The 24,484-nt window shown below is 39.2% G+C and overlaps 1 protein-coding gene across 4 annotated transcripts in view; it reads right to left on the bottom strand.

Moving 5' to 3' along the window:
* PRDM5 (PR/SET domain 5) overlaps positions 1 to 24,484 on the bottom strand; it is a 206,063-nt gene that overhangs the window by 37,634 nt on the left and 143,945 nt on the right. For 3 of the 4 annotated variants that reach the window (XM_047857411.1, XM_047857412.1, XM_047857413.1), the window contains one exon: positions 11,854 to 11,939. The exons of the other annotated variant lie outside the window; for it this stretch is intronic. In XM_047857411.1, the coding sequence (XP_047713367.1) occupies positions 11,854 to 11,939 (86 nt within the window). The remainder of the gene's footprint in view (positions 1 to 11,853; positions 11,940 to 24,484) is intronic. 4 annotated transcript variants of the gene reach the window in all.

Below are 24,484 nucleotides of genomic sequence, written 5' to 3'. Positions count from 1 at the left end.
TAGCATAATACCCTCCAGTTCCATCCACATAGTTGCAAGTGGCAAGATTTCATTTCTTTTGATTGCCGAGTAATACTCCATTGTGTATATATACCACATCTTCTTTATCCATTCATCCATCAATGGACATTTGGGCTCTTTCCATACTTTGGCTATTGTTGATAGTGCTGCTATAAACATGGGGGTACATGTGTCCCTTCGAAACAGCACACCTGTATCCCTTGGATAAATGTGTAGTAGTGCAATTGCTGGGTCGCAGGGTAGTTCTATTTTTAGTTTTTTGAGGAACCTCCATATTGTCTTCCAGAATGGCTGCACCAGATTGCATTCTCAACATATGTATTTTTTAAAGTTTATTTATTTTGAGAGAGACAGAGACAGTGCAAGTGGGGGAGGGGCAGAGAGAAAGAGGAAGGGAGAGAATCCCAAGCAGGCTCCATGCCCAGCACAGAGGCTGACACAGGGCTCTAATTCATGAAACTCTGAGATCATGACCCGAGCTGAAACCAAGAGTCTGTCACTTAACCTCTACTGAGCCACCCAGGTGCCCCTAAACTATATTTTTAAAATCATATTTTCCAGGGGGCACCTGGGTGGCTCAGTAGATTGAGCATCTGACTTCAGCTCAGGTCATGATCTCATGGTTGATCTCATCATGATCTCTGGAGCCTGCTTTGGATTCTGTGTCTACCTATCTCTCTGCCCCTCCCCTACTCACTCTTTTTCTCTCAAAAATGAATAAACATTAAAAATTTTTTTTAATTATATTTTCCCAATTACAAAATATAGCTTCATTGCTAATGATATCACAATCCAATAGCTAATTCTGTTAAGGAACATACTGTAAGTGCTTACTTTAGTACTTTGTCCAGAAATGTCAACCACTTTAAAATGCATAAGTGTATCATAAAATTAAAATTGTACGTATTCAGCATTTGACAATATTTACCACTTGTTCTATTTACCTACCACAGTGTAATAAGCCATCTCTAAACCTAGTGACCTAAAATAAGTAGTTATTTGTGGACTGGATCTGTGGATTCAATGCGTACTGACATAGTTGTGTGGGCTGGGTTTGTGGGCTGAATGGGGACTGACATGGTTTGTGGGCTGTTAACAGAGACATCAGTTCTCTCTCTCAGTCTCTCCTGTAATTGCAGGAGATGGTTGCAGCCATGTGAAGGTTCAAATAGACTAGGTGTCCAAAATGGCTTACTCTTATGACTGGCAGTTCGTGTTGACTGTTGTGTGGAGTGCCTATCTCCAAATGATGTGTGATCTTCCCAGCATGGGTCCAAGAGACACAAACAAAAGCTACAAAGTTTCTTATGACCTAGCCTCTGAGCTTCTAGAATATTACCTCCGCTGTATTCTATTATTGATTGGTCAAGCAAGTCACTGCAGCCAGGCCAGATTCAAAGGAAGGGAGACTCTACTTGTGGATGTAAAGAGCAGCATGTGCATACAAGAAGGGAAAAAACTAATGGCAGCCATATTGAAAACATTACGACACCAATATTCTAACTAACACACGTTACATTTTAGATGAATGATTCTAGGTTTGTTCGTTTTGTTCCAAAATATCAAGTTAGGCATGGAAATACTCAATGATAATGTAAGTACTATTAAAAAAATTCTGCAGAAAAATCACACTTCATGCCTGGGACCAGTTCAATCCATCACATCAATGTAACTCTACCCTTATAACCCTAAATACAGTGAAAGAGAATTTAACTCCACAAAACACTTTTGTCCATTTTCCTATAGGATAATTTACCTATCCAATACATTTGTCAAAAGTATGAAATCCAATTTATTTTACGTTTTTGTCTCTTACTCTCAAATCCTAAGGAAATTCAGGGAACCAATCATCATGTTCTAGAATGCCTGAACCATAAGTCCTATTTTAAAATTAGGAACATCATTTGATATGCCAGAAAAGTATTCCTAACCAGAGAACTGAAAACTTTCTTTGCTAATAATTTTAAGAATGCTGACTAACTCATGAGCATAGTTGCACAGAGGATTAAAAAAGGAGGCACTCAGCCAAACGGGTTGATGACCATCAAAAATAATTTTCACAGAAAAGAAAAAGAGAGAAAGAAAGGGAGAAAATGTTGCTGTCAGTCCCTGAAAGGGAAGTTATTTTTCAAATGGTCTGATTTTCCCTTTTACAAAGGGAAAATCTACCTTACTGTGATAGAATAAGAATGTTTAATTTCATGAAGGTGTATTTTCTGAGCCAAATAAAATATAATAGTCTAAAAGCCATTTATCTTAAATGATTTGCAAGGCATATAAAATTCCAAGAAATATGTGTAGAAGCAATAAAAGATTTACTAATTCCAAAACCAAATTAAAGATGTTTTCAAATAGTGGCAATGAGCCATACCCTTTAGTCCCCATAAGCACAAAAGCTGGTGAGATTTCAAAAAATAAAAAATAAAAGCAAATTACAATGTTTTCTCTAAAGCCATAATAAAGTTTTAAAATGTTATTAAATTTATTTTTAATCTCTTTCTCTTTTCTAGATATAAAACTACTCTAGGGATGCCTGGGTGGCTCAGTCGGTTAACCATCTGACTTTTGGTTTCGGCTCAGGTCATGATCTCACGGTTGCGTGAGTTTGAGCCTGGCATCAGTCCCCTCGCTGACAGCGCAGAGCCTGCTTGGGATTCTCTCTCTCCCTCTCTCTTTGGCCCTCCCCTGTTCACATGGCCTCGGTCTCTCTAAAATAAATAAATAAATAAATAAATAAATAAATAAATAAATAAACAAACAAACAAACAAACAAACTACTTTAAATCTCTAAATCTACTAGCTACTCTTCCTGTCTCCATGTGGAACATCACTATATTCTGTAGTGCCCCTTCTAAGCATCCCAGGTTCATCTGGGACTCCTCCCTATTCTTCATCACCTACAGGTAGGACGTGTCTAAACTGTTTCAATACCATTTCAAAGGTGTCTTTCACCTATGTTCCTACTTTCAAGTCCAATGGCCACCCAGTGTGAGCTCCCTGTCTAGCACAGCTGACTCCAGCATGCCTCCTGACTGGGTCTCCCTGCCTCCAGTACTGCCTCCTTTCATTCACCTTTGAGTGTATCTTCAGAGCAGCCTTTTCAATAGAGAGCTGATCATGTCACCCCTACTCAAAATAAAACACATCACACAAAACAACATGCTTCCAGGATTCCTACCAAATCAGTCCCAGCCTGTTGCCACTGCAGCCAGACTTCAACGTGCATCCTCAGACTTAGTCATGGCAGACAGGCCACCTTACGGGATCCTTAGCTACTATCTCTCTCACTCTGCCCCTGCAGTTACATCTGCCTAGCATGCCCTCCTCCATAATTCTCAAAGCTCAACTGAAATACCACCCTCTCTCTCTCTGGCATTTCCTGGAATGAGTTTACCCACCCCCTTCCTGATTCAGCAGATTTGCTTCTGCATCTGTCTCTAGGGTTTTTGTGAATGCCTCATAATGTGTTCATGAGGACTGCAAGCCAATTCTTGCCCTTAAAAGACCCCTTTCTGTTCTCAACCAAGGCTACAAAAATCCTATACAACGTTCCTGTAGCTGGGGAAATTCTTCTTGCCTCTTCCTCCTCTTAGCATCCACTTCTCACTCCTCCTCTTCACCCGTAATGAATTAACTCTTCTTTTTCCTTCAACATCAAGCTTACACTGCATCCACATGATGCACCAGCTGGGTGCTCTGGTGATATTTTTATATAGTTTTCAAATTGCTACATTGGTATACCATCCCCAAAGCCTCCAGATAAATTCAGCAGTGCCTGATGCCCATGGACTCAGAGACATCCCACTCCAGTCTGGCCTTAGAGACCCAGGGTCTCACGGCATGGTGGCAAAAGAAAGTGCAAAGTGCATGAGTTTGCTAAACCCACCAAAAAACCTGAACTACCGGAGGATCTGGGATAGGAAGATTCATGAAGAAAATTAACAAAATATAAACAACATAAAAGACTTGCTGTTACTTTTAACCACTGGCAATTACTTGCATCTTCGTATTTGTAAAAACTAATCTGGCTATTCCCACAAACAAGGCTAGAGAGACAGCTGTGATCTTGAAAGTTATGTAAGCTAATTGGGTTTCTAAGTGGTGTTCAAAAGGCAGACTTTCTGGAATAACTTTCTGATTTGTCCAGGTGCTTTCCGTGTTGAACATCACAAATGACGAAGTAAGATGTGAAACTTTCAGTAGTAAATAATTATAAAAATAATTCCTTTTGAACCTAATGTTGACAAAATGGATATTTATGAGAATGTGCCCTATCTCAGTGAGTGTTTTGGCTCTATGTGTCTAAGACAATAAAAACCCAAAGTCCACAATTGCAGATGATTTTTGTTCCTAAGTGTACTGTACTAACTTGCACTTGAGACATTACACATAAAGATATCTACCTCAGATATAGTTTAGGGTGGTCAAGAAGACCTTTTAGAAAAAGGACTATAGTGATAAGGAGGGGAGAGGTCTGCCAGTGTGCCTAGAGCATCTCTAAGCCTAAAACCCCTGGGAAAATGAATACTTCCTTTTGAGCTTGTTTCAACAAGCCTTGGTTTGAAGCCAAATTAAGGAATCCCTCCCACGCCCACACAAAAGAAGTCTTGCTCCCCACAAGAGGTGGTCTCCTCCAACACCCAAGCAGAGAAAAAAGTCCATGAACGGTAGGAGAGAAGGGAGATAAGGAGAGATACTTGGACAAGTGATGAGAAATGACTCCCAATGCACTGCCCTGTGGGAGGCCTGCCAAGCCCTTGCCCCGAGGCAGACTGACCTCTCCATAGCCTGGGAAACAGAACTACTTTGTACAAACCTAACACAGTAGTCTATGCCACATGAGCCTGTAAATAGGGATGCTTCCCTAACTATATGGAGGTGTTAACTAGTCAGGGAGTGTAAGATTTTCTGCTTTTATCAGCTTCCAGGAAGATAATTAATGTAGAGATATTACATACAAGAAGTTATCCCAACAAACCCAGACAGCTATGATAAATTATTGCTTTTAAAATGTGAAAAAACACAAAGAACATCACTCCCACCCTAACAAAAAAAATAAAAAGAGCTGGATAATCTACATCATTGTTTTGAACCCAAGGTCATGGGACATTTTGTGAGCTTAGGTCACCAGACAAGCAGGTGAACTAAATGCCACAGAAGTGGAAGATAAGAACTGCTTCCCCTTTGTCTCAGCACAGAGGAAGTGACAGCTGTCACCTAAGTGAGTAGGAAGAAAACAAGTACAATGTTAAAGCGTTCTTAAAGGCCCATTGTGTGTTCTGGGGATAGCTCAGATTAGAATCATGGGGACCCAAGTACCTTAGAAGTCCACACCAATCACAGCTTCTTTTCCATTGGCTCCACCATGTGCTAGTGAGAAAGATTAGGGGCAGGCCAGGACTTATCTGTGTTCTGGTCCTTGCATGATTACAAGGTGGTGATGGGCCACCACCAGGGATTAAGCACAACACCACCATGGCCACAGTCCCTTCTGATGCAGGAAACAAATGCCTCTTCTCTGCTATGTTTTGTATCTTATCTCTGTCAGGAGGCAAAGACATCTGCTGCTGGGGCTGAGGCAGGAAACTCTGGTACACCCTGGTCTCAGGAAAGGGCTCTGTCTCTGGGGAAGAATGGAACCTTGCCCACACCCTGCACCCTGCACTGACTTAAAGGGGAGGTACTCTTGGACTTGCTTTTGCCCAAGGTCCGCAATGAGGTGCACAAGAGGTCTGCTGCTGTCGGAAGAGGAGCAGAAACCTCACTTATGCCCCAAACTCTCCACTGACACGAGGCCAAGTTCAGCCACCAGACCTTCAAGACCTGTGCTGTAAAAAATAACTTTCTGTGATGACAGAATTATTTTATAGCTCTGCTGTTCAATAGAGTCGCCACAAGCCACATGTCCTATTAATCACCTTTAATTTTAATTAAACTACAATTAATTGTAGTTACAATTAACTGCAATTACATTTTATTTTATTTTTTATTTTAGAAACAGAGAGAGAGTGAGAGTGAGCGAGCATCAGTTGGGGAGGGGCAGAGGGAGAGAGAGAATCTTAAGCAGGCTCCACACTCAGTGCAGAGCCCAAAATGGGGCTCGATCCCACAACCCCGGAATCATGACCTGAGCCAAAATCAAGAGTTGGATGCTCCACTGACTGATCCACCCAGGTGTCTCTACAATTACATTTTATTTTTTTTTTAATTTTTTTTTCAACGTTTATTTATTTTTGGGACAGAGAGAGACAGAGCATGAATGGGGGAGGGGCAGAGAGAGAGGGAGACACAGAATCAAAAACAGGCTCCAGGCTCTGAGCCATCAGCCCAGAGCCCGACGCAGGGCTCGAACTCACTGACTGCGAGATCGTGACCTGGCTGAAGTCGGACGCTTAACCGACTGCGCCACCCAGGCGCCCCACTACAATTACATTTTAAATAGCCAATGTAGCTAGTGCCCAGGTCACTGCAGCTCTAGACCTGAACTAAGGCAGAAGCAGAAGTTGCCCACCACTCAGTAAGAGCAGGAATGCTGAGAAAGCTCTATCTCAGAAGCTCAGGTACATAGCACCTGCCTCATCCTAAAGCTAGAGCAAGAGAGGCAAGAGTCCCCTGCCCCACTCACGTCTCATGCTGAGTAACAAGCACCAGCAGATTACAACCAGTAGAGGTGCAAAGGGGGAGAGGAAGAGAGGGAGAGACAGGGAGAGAAGGTGACCTCTTCTGTGGCAAAGGCATACGGGGTCTGTCAGCAGAGTAGAATTACTGCAGAAAACGCCTGACCATCCAGACCATCCACTAAGAACATGGAAACGGCAGCCCACCATGGGAAGAGCTTAAAAGCTATGGTAACTATAACAACAAGAGACCCAAAATTAGTTCAACTCTTGACTAGATTAGCTCAATCCCTCACATTAATGATCTGTCTGAAAAAGAGGTGTGCCTATTCCCAGGTATAAATAATATTTACATTGGTCTCTACTATTCTTTTACACACAGTAATAGGCACTGAATCAAAATTTTGTGTGACACACAAAAAGCAACCCCCCTAAACCCATTATCAACAGACAGAATAGGCAACACAACAAGATTGAAAGATGGTCCAGATGGTGAACTGATCAGATAATTTAAAATAACTATAATTAATATTTTAAGAATCCAGTGAAAAGGTGGACAACATGTACAAACAAATGGGCAACTTTAACAGAGACATGGAAATGACATTTTAAAAGCCAAATGGAAATACTGGAAGTGAAAAACATGATATCAAAGATTAACTCCTTTGGGGCACCTCGGTTAAGCTTCTGACTTTGGCTCAGGTCATGATCTCATGGTTTGCGGGTTCGAGTCCTGCACTGGGCTCTGTGCTGACAGCTCAGAGCCTGGAGTCTGCTTAAGATTCTGTGTCTCCCTCTCTTTGCCCCTCTCCCGCTCATGCTCTGTCTCTCTCTGTCTCTCAAAAAGAAATAAACATTAAAAAGTAAACAAATAAAAGATGAACTCCTTCAATAGGCAGACTGGGGACAACAGAGGAAAGATTCAGTGGAACTGAAAATATCTGAACGGAAATTAGAAACACAAAGACAAGAAGAAAAAACACTGTGATCTGTGATCAAAAAGCAAAAAGCAAACCTAGCAAAACAAAAACAGAAGAGAACTACCAAGAGCTATGGGACAACATCAAACAATCTAACATATATATTTGACATCCCTTAAGAAAAAGAAAGAAAGAAAGGGACCAAAGAAATAATAACAATAGAAAATAGCTGAGAATTTTTCCAAAATGTAACTATTAATAACAAATACAGATACAAGCAGGATGGCTACATCTAGCACAACAGAGTGTAAGTGCTGAAAACCAAAAATAAGGAGAATATACAATATATTGGAGGAAATGGATAAAAAGAAATCAAAAAAGGAAATTAAGTCTTGGACTTAAGCTGTGGCCTCTCCATAAGAGACCAATGAGTGTTTAGCCTTTTAGTAAAATGTGGATTGTAGCAAAGCTGTCTCCCACACTTGCAGCCCTTACTGGACCATATAAACAATACTCGAGTGAAAGGATTTTGTGTTCCTTCACGAAGGCATCCATGCAGTAACCACAGAATATAAATCTGAGGATGCAGGCATGGCATGGCATTTTGTGCAGACTCACCAAAACTTCTCAAAGACGTAGCTTGCTGAATAATATAGTTTTTGTTGTAGCGGAATTAAAATTATCTTTTGAAATAAGTCAAAAATGACCGGAATTAGACCTATCTGAATACCAAATGTAATGGGAGTACAAAACTGAAACTGAAATGTGTTATGGACCAAATGTAATGATATCATCTTTGCATTTGTTCCTATAAAACCCCAATAAGACTGGGAAAATAAAAACTTGCACAGCTTGCTCCTCTACAACTGTTTTTCTTTTTTATTTATTTATTTTTCAACGTTTATTTATTTTTGGGACAGAGAGAGACAGAGCATGAACGGGGGAGGGTCAGAGAGAGAGGGAGACACAGAATCGGAAACAGGCTCCAGGCTCTTGAGCCATCAGCCCAGAGCCTGACACGGGGCTCGAACTCACGGACTGCGAGATTGTGACCTGGCTGAAGTCGGACGCTTAACCGACTGCGCCACCCAGGCGCCCCTCTACAACTGTTTTTAAAAGTATCTTTTGGTTTTTGATATTACTTAGATTGCCTCAGCAGATAATCTTAGCTTTTGGTAAGTTGTGCTAATATGCAGAGGATATCTGTATCTATTTAATGCTTAGGAAATACAATTTCAAAACTAAAGCTGCCTGTTATAAAACACAAATAATGCATGAAAAAGAATTTAAAGAAGAGTTTGAGGCAAAACCTGAAAGGCTCGTATCCATTTAGCCTGTTCTTTGGGGTACTCTACTATTTGTAGGGAATACTGTCTAAAATCCTGGGTGCTTCTGTTTGAGGCACTGTCGGGTGTTCCCTTAATCAAAGGGTCGGATTTGTTTTCTTTTTCTGCAGTTAGTGCTTGAGAACTGCTAAAAGGTACCACCTGCACCTGGACACCTTGAGGCAGTTTCAGGATCCTAGAGTCAAGGCTCAAATATTCAAATGAACATGAGGCTTTTAAATTTGGGGTCATTACTGCAGTTTGTTTAGTTTAAAAATATATGGAAAGTACACTAGTCAGTAGAACGAAAATATTTAAGCAAATAAAAGGCAAATGTGTGTAGTAGGTAACGGGGTGGTCTCTGTAGCCAATCTGCGTTCCCATCTCAGCTCTGATACTTACTTGCTTGTGCCTCAGTTTCTCATTTTTTAAAAAGGAACCATAATAATACCTACCTTAAAAAGCCCTAATTTTTTTTTAAATTTATTAACAAATTGTTATGAGCTCTTAATAAACAAATTGTTATGAGGCTTCTTAAATGAATTAATGTGAAGGCCCAGACTAGTACCTGGCATGTTATTGGTGGTCTTTGTATTTATTATAATTATTTCTATTAGTGTCATTAATAAACTTTATATTAAAACAAAGTAAAAATGGATTAGTTGAATTGGAAATATCATACTTTCTTGAGAGAACCCAAAAGACTTTTTTTTTTCCTGCTGTGACTTAAACAGACTCTTCTGTGGTATAATCATGTTTATTGTGGGTCATCATGTGGAATAATATAATATGTTCCCATAATGCCCAGAATTGGTTAACATCACTAGTTTTGATGAGAGGGACCAGGATTCCTTTGCTGGTATACCGGCATCTTTAAAACACATTATTGGGGCGCCTGGGTGGCGCAGTCGGTTAAGCGTCCGACTTCAGCCAGGTCACGATCTCGCGGCCCGTGAGTTCGAGCCCCGCGTCAGGCTCTGGGCTGATGGCTCAGAGCCTGGAGCCTGTTTCCGATTCTGTGTCTCCCTCTCTCTCTGCCCCTCCCCCATTCATGCTCTGTCTCTCTCTGTCCCAAAAATAAATAAACGTTGAAAAAAAAAAAAAAAATTTAAAACACATTATTAACACTACTATAAAAACTGTACACATATAAGATAATTTCCTAAACTGAACTAAAAACAACTTAAATATCTTTAATAGTACTAATTGTAAAAAAAAAAAATATTTTGACTTTGCACATTTAAGTCATATTATGAGCAGTCATATTTGCCTCATCCTTTATTGTTTACGAAGTAATTGTATATTCCATAAGTACTCCAATTACTAATATTCATATAATATAAATATGATGTTATAAACCAGAACAAGAAACCCGCTATGGATTTGCTTTAATGAGTAGAGAAACTGCCCGTGTCCTCCACCAGAAAGACAAGAAGAGTTATTTTCTTAATAGGACCTCAGAGGGTATCTTTTATGGCCTACAGAACTGGAATGGAAGGCTAGAATATTATTATACTGGAAAGGATTTTATTATTATGTGTTTTCTCTAAAGTTTTTATTTTATAGTTAAGGTAAAAAGTGAAATCCAGGAAAGGCCTAAATTAGAATTGCTCTTAGGGGATTAAGCATGTTCTTAAAATCTGGAAAAATATGTCATTTATATACAAACCATAAGCACTCTTAAAAGGCCAGACCAAAAAAGAACATCATGAGAAATAATGCAGTGACAAGACAGGTACAGCAAAATCCAGAACTATTTAAAACATCAAATTTCCAAGTGGAAAGTTCATAGAAAGTATCTATCTCTGCCCTAAACAGAATAGTGAGCTAAGAAATGTAGCTGGATACAGGGTGAGCTGTTCATGGTCTTTAATATGGCAGGTGACTTAGATGCTTGAGTTTGGGGAAGCCATATGTAACAGAATGAACAGTCCAGAGAGAGGTGTTGACAAGCAAAAGAACACAGGGCATCCTTGGAAAAGATTGGAAGGCAGCACCAGGCACACCCTGTGAAGCAGTGAGTTGTCCTTTCCAGTTTTCAGCCCCTACCAATAACTCACATTATTTTCAACATCTTTCTTGCAAATGTACTTGCTCATATGTATTAATTAGTGGTCACAGACTTACAGACAAACCTCTAATTCAAGAATGTTCCTGTTACTGGCAAATGCTCTGCAAGATAGCATCTTTTATACTTTTTAATATTAAAATGTTGCTATCTATTTATTTGGCACTTTGCAAATTATAACTCCTATTCCTCCAAACACATTCACAACTCAAAGAATGGGGAAACTTTTGGAGTTTGGACTTTTGTTTCTTTCATTGTTTTTTCTTTTAAAAAAAGTGTATCCCCAAATGTCCATCATAAATATAAACATATAATTTCAGATACATCACTTTTATTTTTTTATGTAAAGTTAAATAACTTTTTTAAATTAAAAAAAAATTTTTTTTGAGAGAGAGAGAGAGAGAGAGAGAGAGAGAGAGAGAGAGAGAGTGGGGGAAGGACAAAGGAAGAGGGAGACACAGAATCTGAAGCAGGCTCCAGGCTCTGAGCTGTCAGCACAGAGCCCGCCCGATGTGGGGCTCAAACTCACAAACTGTGAGATCATGACCTGAGCTGAAGTTGGAGGCTTAACTGACTGAGCCACCCACGCATCACTAAATATCTTCCTTTTTAAAAACAAGTATAGGGGGCGCCTGGGTGGCTCTGTTGGTTGAGCGTTAGACTTCGGCTCAGGTCATGATCTCGCAGTTTATGAGTTCGAGCCCCACGTCAGACTCTATGCTGACCGCTCAGAGCCTGGAGCCTGCTTCGGATTCTGTGTCTCCCTCTCTCTCTGCCCCTTCCCTATTCACACTCTGTCTCTCTCTGTCTCTCAAAAATGAATAAATGTTAAAAAAATTAAAAAAATAAAAACAAGTATAGATTTTTATACTAAGTATTAATGAGTTGAAATATAATCTTACCCTGGTATGGGTACGAATATGCATCTTCAGTCCATCATTTTTACTGAATCCTTTTTCACAGTAAGGGCATTGATAGGGCCGCTCACCTGCAAACAGAGGAAGTCTCCAGGTCAGAAAAAAGTAAGGTAGCAAAGCACTGTGCCATTTGGTAGGCCCTGCACTACCAGAAAGAGGCTCCACATGCAGCTGAGCCAACACACGGTGGGCAGTTCAGGGCAATGGACTGTGTTTTCCCCTTGTGCACAGAGGGACTGAGCCCAGAGAACTTCAGTATTTAAACATTTGCCAACATCAGGCTTGTCTCATGTTCCTTTTAATACGTGAGCCCGAGTTAAAGCTCCTGATTTTATGCTGGGCTCAATCTCATGAACTGTGAGATCATAACTGGAGCCAAAATCCAGAGTCAGACAGTTAACCCACTGAGCCACCCAGGTGCCCTGATTCTTTGTTTAAAAAAAATTTTTTTAATGCTTATTTATTTTTGAGAGAGACAGAGCACGAGCAGGGGGAGGAGAGGGAGAGGAGGACACAGAATCTGAATCTGAGCTGTCAGCACAGAGTCCGACGTGGGGCTCAAACCCACAAACCACAAGATCATGACCTGAACCGAAGTCGGAGCTTAACCAACTGAGCCACCCAGGCGCCCCCTTGATTCTTTGGTTTTAAAAAGAGATTTCATATTCTGTATCAGTTGGGGGTGATGAGTTTCAAAAGAATTTCACAAATTGGTAATATGTTAAGTAGAACCACTGGTAGTTCAATAACTGATCCATACTCGCTCAGATTACTGAGTACCTTCCATCTAGAGGTTATTATTTAGAAAACAGGCAAACCATTTTTAAAAAAACAAGTGAACATACACAACACATTAAAAGAAATTTTACTGTGAGATGACAAAATGTGACAAAATTTAGTCTCCAGGACAAATCTGAAGCTACCCTCTAGTCAAAGCCTAATTATTTAGAAAGAACAGTAACTCAGAATCACTATTTATTCTTTATTCTCTCATTTAACAATGCACTTACATGGCAGGATGCCAGACCCTGCAATCAAAGAAGGACACACTAAAATGTTTGCCTTCAGCATATGTAAAACTTCCATGTCTTCCCTTTCCCTCAGAGACAGGTCTTTCCTTTCATAAGCAGCATATGTTAGTCCTTTACTTGCTCATGTCCCATTTGAGTCTCACTCTCGTTCAATCTGGGTATCACTCGCATTATTCCAGCAAACCTCCCATTGTGAGGTCAACAATGAGCTCCCTGTTGCTCCAATGGTCACTTTTCATCACAGTCTTTCTGACCTTCCCATTGTGTCTGACACTGCTTCATGAGATGGCAGCGACAATGTTGAGTTGCAAGGCCCCTGTGACACATGGGGCCTTGCTCCGCCTAAGTACTGTGTGTTTTCAGCAGTAACATCACATAGACGTGAATGTAGTAAAGCCCCCAGTGAAGCCTTATTTTCCCAGCCTCCCACCGGGAAGGAGCACCCAGGACTCTCCCTTTGAATTGGGCACTATAACATGATGGCAACCTCCCAAAATGGAAAAAAAAAAAAAAGGTAAATAAAAGTAACAATGGCCGTACAAACAGAAACAGTACTCTTTAAAAAACTATCCAGACTTGTCAACTTCTTTTGTGAGACAAAAATCAACCTTTGCACTAGGGAAGTGGACCTGGAATTTTTGACCTTATTATAATCATGACCCCTAGGAAGGTGTGGCTCTTCACTGTCAGAAGAATAAAGGCACAGAGTCCAATTTATTTGAAAAACTATGAAAATAGAATCTTATTTTAACACTAAACTTGTAACACGTATTTATCTTAATTCAGATCTCTCTGTGGAGCCCCAGTCTTGAGAGAGTCATACATCAACCAGGTATCTTTATTTGGATACGCCACAAATAACTCCAATTTGGCATTCTGAATTCATGTCTTCAACTTCTAATCCTATGTGCTCTGCATCTCCTGCCCTGATTAGTGATACCACACTCATCCAGTTACCAAGTAGGAAGCTTAGCCCTCCAACGTACTTCCTTTTATTCACTGTCCCCTATATCCAGTACCTAAGTCATACTGATTGTACTTCTCTGATATTTCTGTAATGCTTCTCCTTGATGATGATGACAAAAATGAAAATGAATTAATAATAGTAGTAGTGACAGCATCAGCAGTAGTGGAAGGAGTGGTAGCCACAACTGCCATTTATTGATTTCTTGACCATTTAACCTTTACCATGCATACCCCTCCCCCCCTTGCAAAAAAGAACTGAAGAATACAGAATAACACAGCAAAATGCTAATGCTGACAGTGGTAACTCCTGCATCATAGAATTCCAGATAATTTTTTTTATTTCCTTCTTACAAAGTATGAAAAGCAAAGCAGTCTTTTAGATTTTTCAAAGTTTGTTTTACTTTAGTGATAGACAATGAAGAATGCTAAAATGTTTCTTGTTTATTAACAAATCAACCAACAAATCAAATCTAGATTACAAATAAAGCATGATAAAAACAGTAAGTGGTTTACACTTTCAAAAAGTCATTTCAAAATTCTTCTCACAAGCCTAAAATAATTTAATATTCATGGTATTCTCTTTGTTTAGCTTTAGGTGTCTTCTCACTCTCCAAATACCAACAGAATATCCAGCAAACAAAAATCAAAGACTTGTAGTCATCAGGTAAATTAAATGTTAATTAAGCCTAATGTAACATACCACATTACTATTTTCTTTCTTAAGAGCTAAAATTGATTAAGCAAAAAAAAAGAGATAAAGAAATTCTAGAGAATGGAGCAAAACAAATCCATTCTTTACATTACCCAGAGTCATAATATAGAAATTTCCTCTATAGACATGAAAATGTTAACTTCTGTTAGGATAGATTTTCTCCTTTTTTTAGAATCTGATTGTCCTGAATTTGAATAATACTTGTCCTCTTTCTATATAACTCTGGGGAGGTTATTCAACCTCACTGAACCTCTGAAAAATGGGATAAATTGTATCTATCTCATAGGGACAGTGACCATGTATTCAGGTTTGCCTAAGGCAATTTCAGTCTATGCTGCTTATCCCAGATTAATGATTAACACTACTCCCTTCACTTTCACCAGTGTCCCAATTAGGACAATAAAAATACATGGTTAACTATTACAGATTGAACTGTGCCTCCCCTCCAATTCATATGTTGAAGTTTTAACCCCCATTACCTCAAAATGTGTCCTTGCAAATGTTATTTGAGTAGCGTAGATCCCTAATCTAATATACAAGAAGATGGTCACGCAAAGACACACACAAGGAGTACTCCCTGTGAAGAGTCCAGTGATGTGGCCACAAGACAAAGAACTACCAGGAGCCAAGAGAAAGATTTCAAACAGGTCCTTTCTTAGTGCCAGAGGGAGCTGGCCCTGATGACACCTTGATCTTAGACTTCTAGTCTTCAGAACTGTGCAACAACAAATTGTTTAAACTACTCAGTTTGTGGTACTTTGTTACAACAGTCCTAGCAAACAAATACAGTCACTGGACTTATAAGGTTAGCAAATTTTTATAATTTTTTAAAAAGTTTATTTATTTTTGAGAGACAGCATGAGCAAGGGAGGGGCAGAGACAGAAGGAGAGAAAGAGAATCCCAAACAGGCTCTGCGCTGACAGTACAGAGCCTGATGTGGAGTTCAACTCACAAAACCACAAGGTCATGACCTGAGCTGAAACTGAGACTCTGACACTTAACCAACTGAGCCACTCAGGCGCCCCATTAACATTTTTTTAATGTTTATTTATTTTTTAGAGAGAGAGAAAGCAGGGGAGGGCAGAAAGAGAAGGAGACACAAAATTCGAAGCAGGCTCCAGGCTCCGTGCTGTCAGCACAGAGCCCATTATAGGGCTTGAACTCATGAGCCATGAGATCATGACCTGAGCTGAAGTTGGACGCTTAACCAACTGAGCCAACCAGGTGCCTAATTTTGGCAATTACTATCTTTACTGATGTCTCTCTGTGCTGCACATGAGGCATATGTAAACTGCCCAGAAGAAGAGAAACTGGTACCTCCAGAGGACTGAATTTCTGCTCCGTTCCTACTCCAACCCTGAGATCCAGTGATAATGAGCTGATATGTTTGGGAAATTTGGGTAAGTCCAATTCCACTCATTCATTGTAATATCCCTGAACAGAACTCTAATCTTAAAGGATGTCACTGGGTAAATGGCTTTGATGAATAGAATTCATTTGAAATCTAGCCTGCGTGATTTGCAAATCAGCTTACACTCTACATTAAACTGCTACCCTCTCTATGCATTTGTTTGGAGCATCTTTAAGGCAATCAAGCCCTTAAGACTCTGAAGACAAAGCCATCTGTGGTCCCACACAATCTGAAGCTGAAGGTGACCTGTACAAGTGAACATGCTAATAACTATTAAAGTCATTTGCCTAATTTTCATTTTTAAAGGAAGCTGTTATTCTTAGTTGTTTTTTTTTTACATTATGCTTATGATACATTCCTTCATTATTTCAAATTATTGTGATGCATATGTCTCTAGGAAATATTTTTATCTACACATTAGATTATTCTGGAGTAAACAGGACCTAATCTTCAATTTGAGTTAACCCTGAGAATATAAATCTTTCTTTTTTATTTGAGAGAGAGAGAGAGAGAGAGAGAGAGAGAGAGAGAGAGAGAGAGAAAGCCTGTGTATGTGAGCTGGGGAGGAGGGCAGAGGGAAAAAGAGAGAGAGAGAACTTTTTTTAATATTTATTTATTTTTGGGTGAGCTCAAGTGGGGGACAGGGACAGAGAGAAAGGGACAGAGGATCTGAAGTGGGCTCTGCACTGACAGGCTGACTGCAGTGAGCCTGATGCGGGGCTTGAACTCATGAACTGCAGGATCATGACCTGAGCCAAAGTCGGAGGCTCAACCGACTGGGCCGTTACATATGCCATTACGTATCATAATGTAGCTAGTATTTTGTGTTAATTAGGGTTAGAGTTTCTAAAGTTATTGACAAAAACTCTGCTCCCTGCAATAGCAGTTAGCATTAACCAGATTTTTCTGACTGGTAAATTCAAGCAGTCTTTTAGTTATTATCAAAGCTCATCAGGAAAAAGTAGAGGGCAAGTCAGGAATGTGTGTTATGTCTCAAAGCAGGTCCCAAGTTAATGCAAATACTAACATAATATTAAGCTGCATACTGAGAACCACCTTCAACATTCAGAAGGGAAATACAATACTGGAAAATATCTATGAGATTTAGCTACCAACAGCCAAATTTAATGACCACAGCATCACAAATAATATTGACATGTACATAAAGGCAAAATATTTTTCACTTAACTAAGGAAAATAGATAAATTCTTTGCATTTGCTTCTCTCTTTAAATTATATTCTGACACTATAGTCTTAAAATCCACCTGTGTTTTTTTCAAACATATTAAGGAACAAAGAGAAGCATGGTGGCAATTGTAAACGGTTGATTTCAAGTTGATTTTCAAAATGCCACAAAGTGGATACTGAATGAAGCTAATTTAGTCATGCATTAAATATTTCTTGAGCACATAACATCTTCTAGTTACTATCCTGGGCTTTGGAAATGCAATTGTAAATAGTCACAAAGTCACTGCCTTTTCAAATAATTTTACTAATGTACCGAAAAGACAAGAAAAAGTAAAGAAAAAACAAAATAATTTCAGATATTGATAAATTATATGAAGAAAATAGGTTTCAAAAAACAGAGACAGGTTTTAAGAAAACCTCTGTGGGAATGGGGAGAAGGACTGAGCCAACTTTGTTACAAAAGGCAAAAGAAGTGAATGAATGCCAATGCCAATCCTTGATGCTAATTTCACAAGATTGAAGCACACTATTTTTTTAACTCTTCATATTTGAATTAGAACTATTTAAGGGGGGCCTGGGTGGCTCAGTTGGTTAGGCACTGGGCTTCTGCTCAGGTCATGATTTCGCAAGTTCGAGCCCCATGTCGGGCTCTGTGCTGGCAGCTCAGAGCCTGGAGCTGCTTGGGATTCTGTGTCTGCCTCTCTCTCTGCCCCTCTCCCACTCATGCTCTGTCTGTCTGTCTGTCTCTCCCTCTCTCTCTCCAAAGTAAATAAACATTAAAAAAAACTTGAAAAAGAAGTATTTAAGCTTACTGAACTTGAAGTAAGTAAGTGCCTCCAAATTCTCATAGCTGGCCCACCTAAGATTGAAATAGCTTAAGTATTTGAAATGTGCAGGGAGGAGGGTAGAGGATGTTCAGAAAAGAGCTGCAGAAAATTGGAGAGGGCTTTCTTTTTTTTTAATGTTTTATTTATTTTTGAGGTAGAGAGAGACAGAGCATGAGCAGGGGAGGGGCAGAGAGAGAGGGAGACATAGAATCTGAAGCAGGCTCCAGGCTCTGAACTGTCAGCACAGAGCCCGACGCGGGGTTCGAACTTACGGACCACAAGATCATGACCTGAGCCGAAGTCAGACGCTCAACTGACTGAGCCACCCAGGCACCCCGGAGAGGGCCTTCTTGATGCAGCTAGTGGTAACAAGAGGGGACAGCTGGATGCCACATGGAGCACCTTATCAGAGACTAGCCTAGTCCTCAAACAAGTTACCTTGAGTCTTTGAAGAAGAAAATGCACAATGACCACAGCCATCCTCTGGCAAAAATAGCTAAAAACAGGAAAAATCAGATTCTGGTTTAATGTATGCCATTAGGATTATAATTTATTGACATTACCGTTATTTCATGGAATGTAATTTTAATTAAAGACATCAGAACTCTAGACCTCACCAAAGGATTAACATATTAATATTAAAACAGAATCCTAAAATGTGTGAAGGTAGTGCAGGTTAGCATGTATCTTCATGACAAAAGGACCCTAAAGCCACAACATCACTGACCATCCACCTATTGTTCCACAACCAGCCTCAAAGTCCAACATCTTAGAACCCTTGATATTCTCAAATTAGCCCCTGGATTTAAGAAATAAATTTGGCCACTCTATAAAAGGGATCTGCGATCAAATTTTATTTCAAGCTACTAAACACACTGCAACACATTTAGCAATAATGACCACGACCAACCTTGAAGATTAAAAAGTGTTAAAATGATAACTTTCATGTTCCGTATATTTTACCACAATTTAAAAACAGAAATGTAAAGCCATTGAGCCCTATGCTGTGGAAGATTTTAAGCAAGCAGAAAAGCTTAATATATAATGCATACATTTTAAGAGATTTTGATTAAAATAAAAGCAGATTATTTTCTGAAAATATTTTAATAATTTTAACTTTTATTTTGTCAATATAATTAAAACCTATGAGATTTCAGAGACCTCTCATAAGTTTCTAAAGAGATGAAAAGATGAATACACACAGATAACATAATTTAAGATAAAATAAAGTTAAACTCCCACTTTCAATGAATTCAAATGAAATAATGTTTAAATAATTGGATTAAATAACACAACGATTTGGGGGCCATAGTTTTACTTTTCACTTTGAGTTTTCCAACAAACAATCAATTTTGGAGAGGGCAAATTTCAACTGAAAAAGCAAAACTTAAAATGTACGTTCATGAAAAATACTCTAAGATGATTCCATGTGGTTGAGCTTCAAAATATAAGTTCTATATGGGAATTCTTCAGAGCTTTAAATTTGTTTTCCACAAATATCATGAGACTATCTTGTTTTGCTTTTGTGGACTAAGGGCATTGTTATAAGACATCAAAGTGACTCATTCTAAATAAAAATTAAATAAAAAACTTAGTTGCACAAGCACCACCCAATCACTTCTCCAATTCCACCATTCCAACCCCCTCAATTTATGGAGCATCTAATAAACTAAAAGTACACCACAGAGAGAAGTGAAATGTTACCCTGACAGATGGGAGTAACTGAAGTTCATTCTTGGCACTTTTCTATTAATTGAAATACTTCTTTTTTTTTTCCTGCAGCAGAAAGAGCCATGAAACCCCACTGACCTCACTGAACCCCACGTTGTTGCTCTTGGAATGCTCCTATTAATCAGATCCCAAAATCTCACTTGATCTGAAGAAGTTAAGCCCAAGGACACCCTCTCTGAAAGAAAGACATCAAAAATCTGAACTTGACATCTTCTCCTTGAGTAATTCAACTTTTATTTATTTTCTTTTTGGAATATTTATTCCCAACCAGAGAGAGCACTGTGGTTTTTTTTTTTTTTTAATGTTTATTTATTTTTGAGAAAGAGAGAGAGAGAGCAAGCAGGGGAGGGGCAGAGAGAGAGAGGGAGACACAGAATCTTAAGCAGGCTCCAGGCTCCGAGCTGTCAGCACAGAGCCTGATGTGGGCTCAAACTCACAAACCGCAAGATCATGACCTGAGCCAAAGTCAGAGGCTTAACCAACGGAGCCATCCACGCACCTTGTATTTCAACTTTTAAAAGTTTGAATAGTTTACTATTAGAAGGCAATTTCTTCTAATTTACTAATTAGAAGAAATTAGTAACTTCTAATAGTTACTATTAGAAGGGCAATAAAATATAAAAATCAAAATTAATGAATGAGGAAACATTCATTAACTGAATGAATCAAAATTCAAAATTTTTGCCATCTGAATCAAAACAAACCAATTTTTTAATGCAATTTCTATGAATGGAGCTAAGAAAAAGCACAAGATGCATTCTTTTCCTGAATATAGTTACAGTGTCCATCCCTCATTTCTAAAGAGATGCCAAATCAAATGAGGTGAGGTTCACAGAGGAACAGAAAAATAGGAGAGCCATGTGCTCACTAATTTTCTAATCTCAAATAAAAAGCCACAACTATTTATGGGTTGAAGGCAATATAAAAACTGCGTTTTACAGATGTAAACAAAATAGAACATGAGAGGCAGAATAAAAAAAAAGACGAGTTCATGAATATGTAGCTAGGAAAAGAAAGTAAAAGACTCCCTGGTGAAGATGCTCTGACTTCAGCCAACCAGGTGTATACATGACATGATCACATGTGATTTGTCTGAAGAGAGCGCGACACCTTCACAAAGTCCTTCACGTGAGCGCCGACAGAAGCAAAGGCAAATGTCGCACAAACAGGAGAAACATCTGAACAATCCGGACACGGGCAAAGTTTTAAAAACTCTGACCAAGAAAGAACAATTCCTACATGAGTTCTCCCCACTACTGTATGAAGGGACATTTTAAGGTAGGTAAGTAGACAAAGGGAAGGTAATTACTGATTTGGTTTTGTTCATAGGGAGTCAGACTTCGGTGGGAAAACTAAGAATTTCACCCAGAAGTTTCCCATATTTAGGAATCTCCACCGGAAATGTTATTTAGCCCAGTATTTACGAGCATAGTTTGTGAACAGAGGTCCTGGAGTGATGAAGTAGTCAAACCTCAGGAGCCTTCACACAGAGGGTCTACCTACTTACTAATAGTGCCAGTGAGCAAGAATCAAGAGTATATAACTCTGAGCAGCAAGAAACTGTGAAAATGATTCTCCTTACCCCCAAACCAGAAAAGGAATAAAACCTTCCCCAGCCCCAAGGCACACTTCGGAGTTGCAGGAAAACAACACACAGAGAAGCTGTTCTCGGGGGAGAAAGTGGTAGCAATGGTAGAAGAAAGTGTATATCAGAGGAAACAAATCTCTTATAGTTTTCCTAAACTAAAGGAAAATGTTGGTGCCCCAAATTGGATACAGGTCGCTATTCATATTATGTAGAAATGTACTAACAGATAAAGCTGTTGAGATACAGTTGATGAAAACTGTTGTCTGGGTCACTTCCATTATATCAAATAATACAATCAAAAGATCCAAGTATACCAAAAAAAAAAAAAAAATGAAGAGATGATAAAAAGAGAGGTACCAAACAATGGCACATTTTAAAAAGTTTACTTATTTATTTATTGAGAGAGAAAGGGGCAGCATGAGCAAGGGAGGGGCAGAGAGAGAGGGACAGAGGATCCCAAGGAGGCTCTGTGCTGTCAGCACAGAGCCCAACATGGGGCTCAAACATATGAACTGTGAGATCATGACCTGAGCTGAAAGAGTCAGACACTTGGGACGCCTGGGTGGCTCAGTCGGTTAGACATCCGACTTTGGCTCAGGTCATGTTCTCGAGGTTTGTGGTTTGAGCCCAGCGTTGGTCTCTGTGCTGACAGCTGGGAGCCTGGAACCTGCTTTAGATTCTGTGTCTCCCTCTCTCACTGTCTCTCCCCCACTCACACTCTGTCTCTGTGTCTCTCAAAAAAAATTAAAAAAAAAAAAAAGGCAGATGTTTGACTGGGCCACCCAGGGGCCTCAACAGTGGTACATTTCAAATCATCCCTATTTTTGGAGTCATTGTGACTACATTACTAATCCAGTTGATGACTGTTCATGATGCCACATTCCAAGACCAGTGTTACGCCCTCATTCTTCCCTCTGTGCCTCATATCCACCTGATGACAAACCCTGACATAAGCACTATAGTTTTTGCATTAGAAACTAGGGCCTTTGAAATGTTTGAAAAAATTTTTAAAAAAGATTATAATACTACCAATGAAAATGAAAATGAATATTTCTCCCTTTCTTTTAAGCTGTTATATATGCTTATCACTAACTCAAAAATCAAGTGAGAGGAGTGAAGTACAGAAAGAGTAAAAAATAGGGAAAAAATATTAACATTTGACTGATGTGGTCAGTATTCAAAAACGATCTGAAGTGTCAAAATAACGCAGAGAAAACAAAAATCATGTAGTTTAAGACTTTACCCAGGAATGACTTCTTAAGGAAAATGTAAGGCTCTGGAATTGTGATACTCAGAATATCATTTATTTGTATGCAGATTCTACACTCAGCTGTTCTGTTAACTCTTAGATTATCTGCAAGTAAGAGGACATTCAATTTGGCCTAATATTAGTAATTAACCACCTAGAAAATAAACATAGCAAAATAAGCTTCCTCTCAACATAGAAGGTAATCTAATTCTTGTAAAAATGTGGAAAACATGCCTTTAACGTTCATCTGTGTTTATAATTACTTTGCTAGTCGCCTATTTTTGTTTACTCATAATTATCATATTGTCTTAATACAGTTTATAATCATTTATAGCTACTTTTTTATAACTTTGAATATTCTAAAAAGAATAAATGAATTCCTTTAGAAAAAGAATGAGAAAACAGTGGCTAAAATCCAAGTACAATCAAATTATGATATACTGATCCTTTATTTCTAAGCTGATCACAGGTATTTACTAAAAACATTAACTGTTTCCTAAGACAGTGATTTATTACTACATTCAAATGACAATATGCAAGCAAGCCTAAACAGAAGGGCCAACACAGCCGGTATCTATTAACACAAAAAGTTGGTTGGAACTGTAGGCAAGTAATTAACCTTCTGGCCCAGAGCTTTAAAACCCCAAAAGCAGTTCCTAGAATTTCTTTCATAATTTATGAACAACTGATGGAATTCATGTCACAGTCCATGGATTCCCTTGCAGAATTGACCCCAACTCTCACTGACCCTAAGAAGCTATAAACCAACAGGAGAATGTGCTCCACTATTTCGGCTGACCCACAGAGTGCCATCCCTGTCTCTGTAGCTTAGGAAACGGGATGATAAATTACAGAGCTGCCTGCCAGGCACAGACCTAAACATTCACCTTCACTGATGGTGACGGCGACACACAGTACATGCACCCTTACTCACCCCAAGGCATCCCTGTTTGACAGCAAACCCTCCTCTATGTTGTACAGATGATCTATATTCTGCTGCTAAAGGTTATAAAAAGATGATGATGATGACACTGGGAACAGAGGGGCGGGCCATATATCAAGGGAGGTGGCGTAACTGGTTAAATTCAGTCAGGCAAGAATACCGAAGACAAAGCACACATCAACCGTGGCGGCGGCAGCTCACACTAGTGCATGCGCGCACTGGACTAGGCGCGGTGCAAGGATCCTGACGTAGACCTTCACTTGTTCCTCAAAGCAATGCCATGAAGTGAGCACTATGCTTACCCTTGTTCTTTAGATGAGGAAACTAAGCTTTGAAGAGGTTAAGCAACTTACTGTAAAGCTCACACTGGGAGGAAATAAATAAAATGGAGTGAGTGCCTGTCATCTGACTCCAGGATCCAGATTTAGGATATGATCGAGGTATTAAATAACAAGGAAGTAGAGACAGCTGACTTTATGGTGAGAGAGTTTCTCCATAACTGGAATTAAGTAACAAACTACAGACCCTCAAGCTTCTAAATTGAGACTATCATCCTCAACTGGTTGATATATCAACGATCACCAAACATTATGGAAGGAATGTATGTAATTCTATAGTTAGTTCAAGAGTAACAGTAAAAATTAGAATAAGAACTAAAAGTACCAGCAATGTGTACACTTAAAAAAGTTTAAGCCTTTAGCTCCAGAGGAACAACAGTAGCATAACCTTAGCAAATCACTGAATTTTGCAGGGCATGGGTGCAATTAAGAGGCTTAAACTAGAAAATTTATGAAATTCACTTCTATTCTAAAAGTGAAGACTATTATACTTTGTTTTTATTATTTTTTAAATTTTTAAATTTTATTGAAATCCAAATTAGTTAACATACAGTGTAATGATGTCAGGAATAGAATGTGGTGATTCATCGCTTATATATAACACCCAATGTTCATCCCAACAAGTGCCCTC

Source organism: Prionailurus viverrinus, chromosome B1, assembly GCF_022837055.1.
Source record: "Prionailurus viverrinus isolate Anna chromosome B1, UM_Priviv_1.0, whole genome shotgun sequence".
Classification (NCBI taxonomy): Eukaryota; Metazoa; Chordata; class Mammalia; order Carnivora; family Felidae; genus Prionailurus; species Prionailurus viverrinus.
Note: the sequence above shows the minus strand (reverse complement) of the source record. Positions and strands in the feature narration are given on the sequence as shown.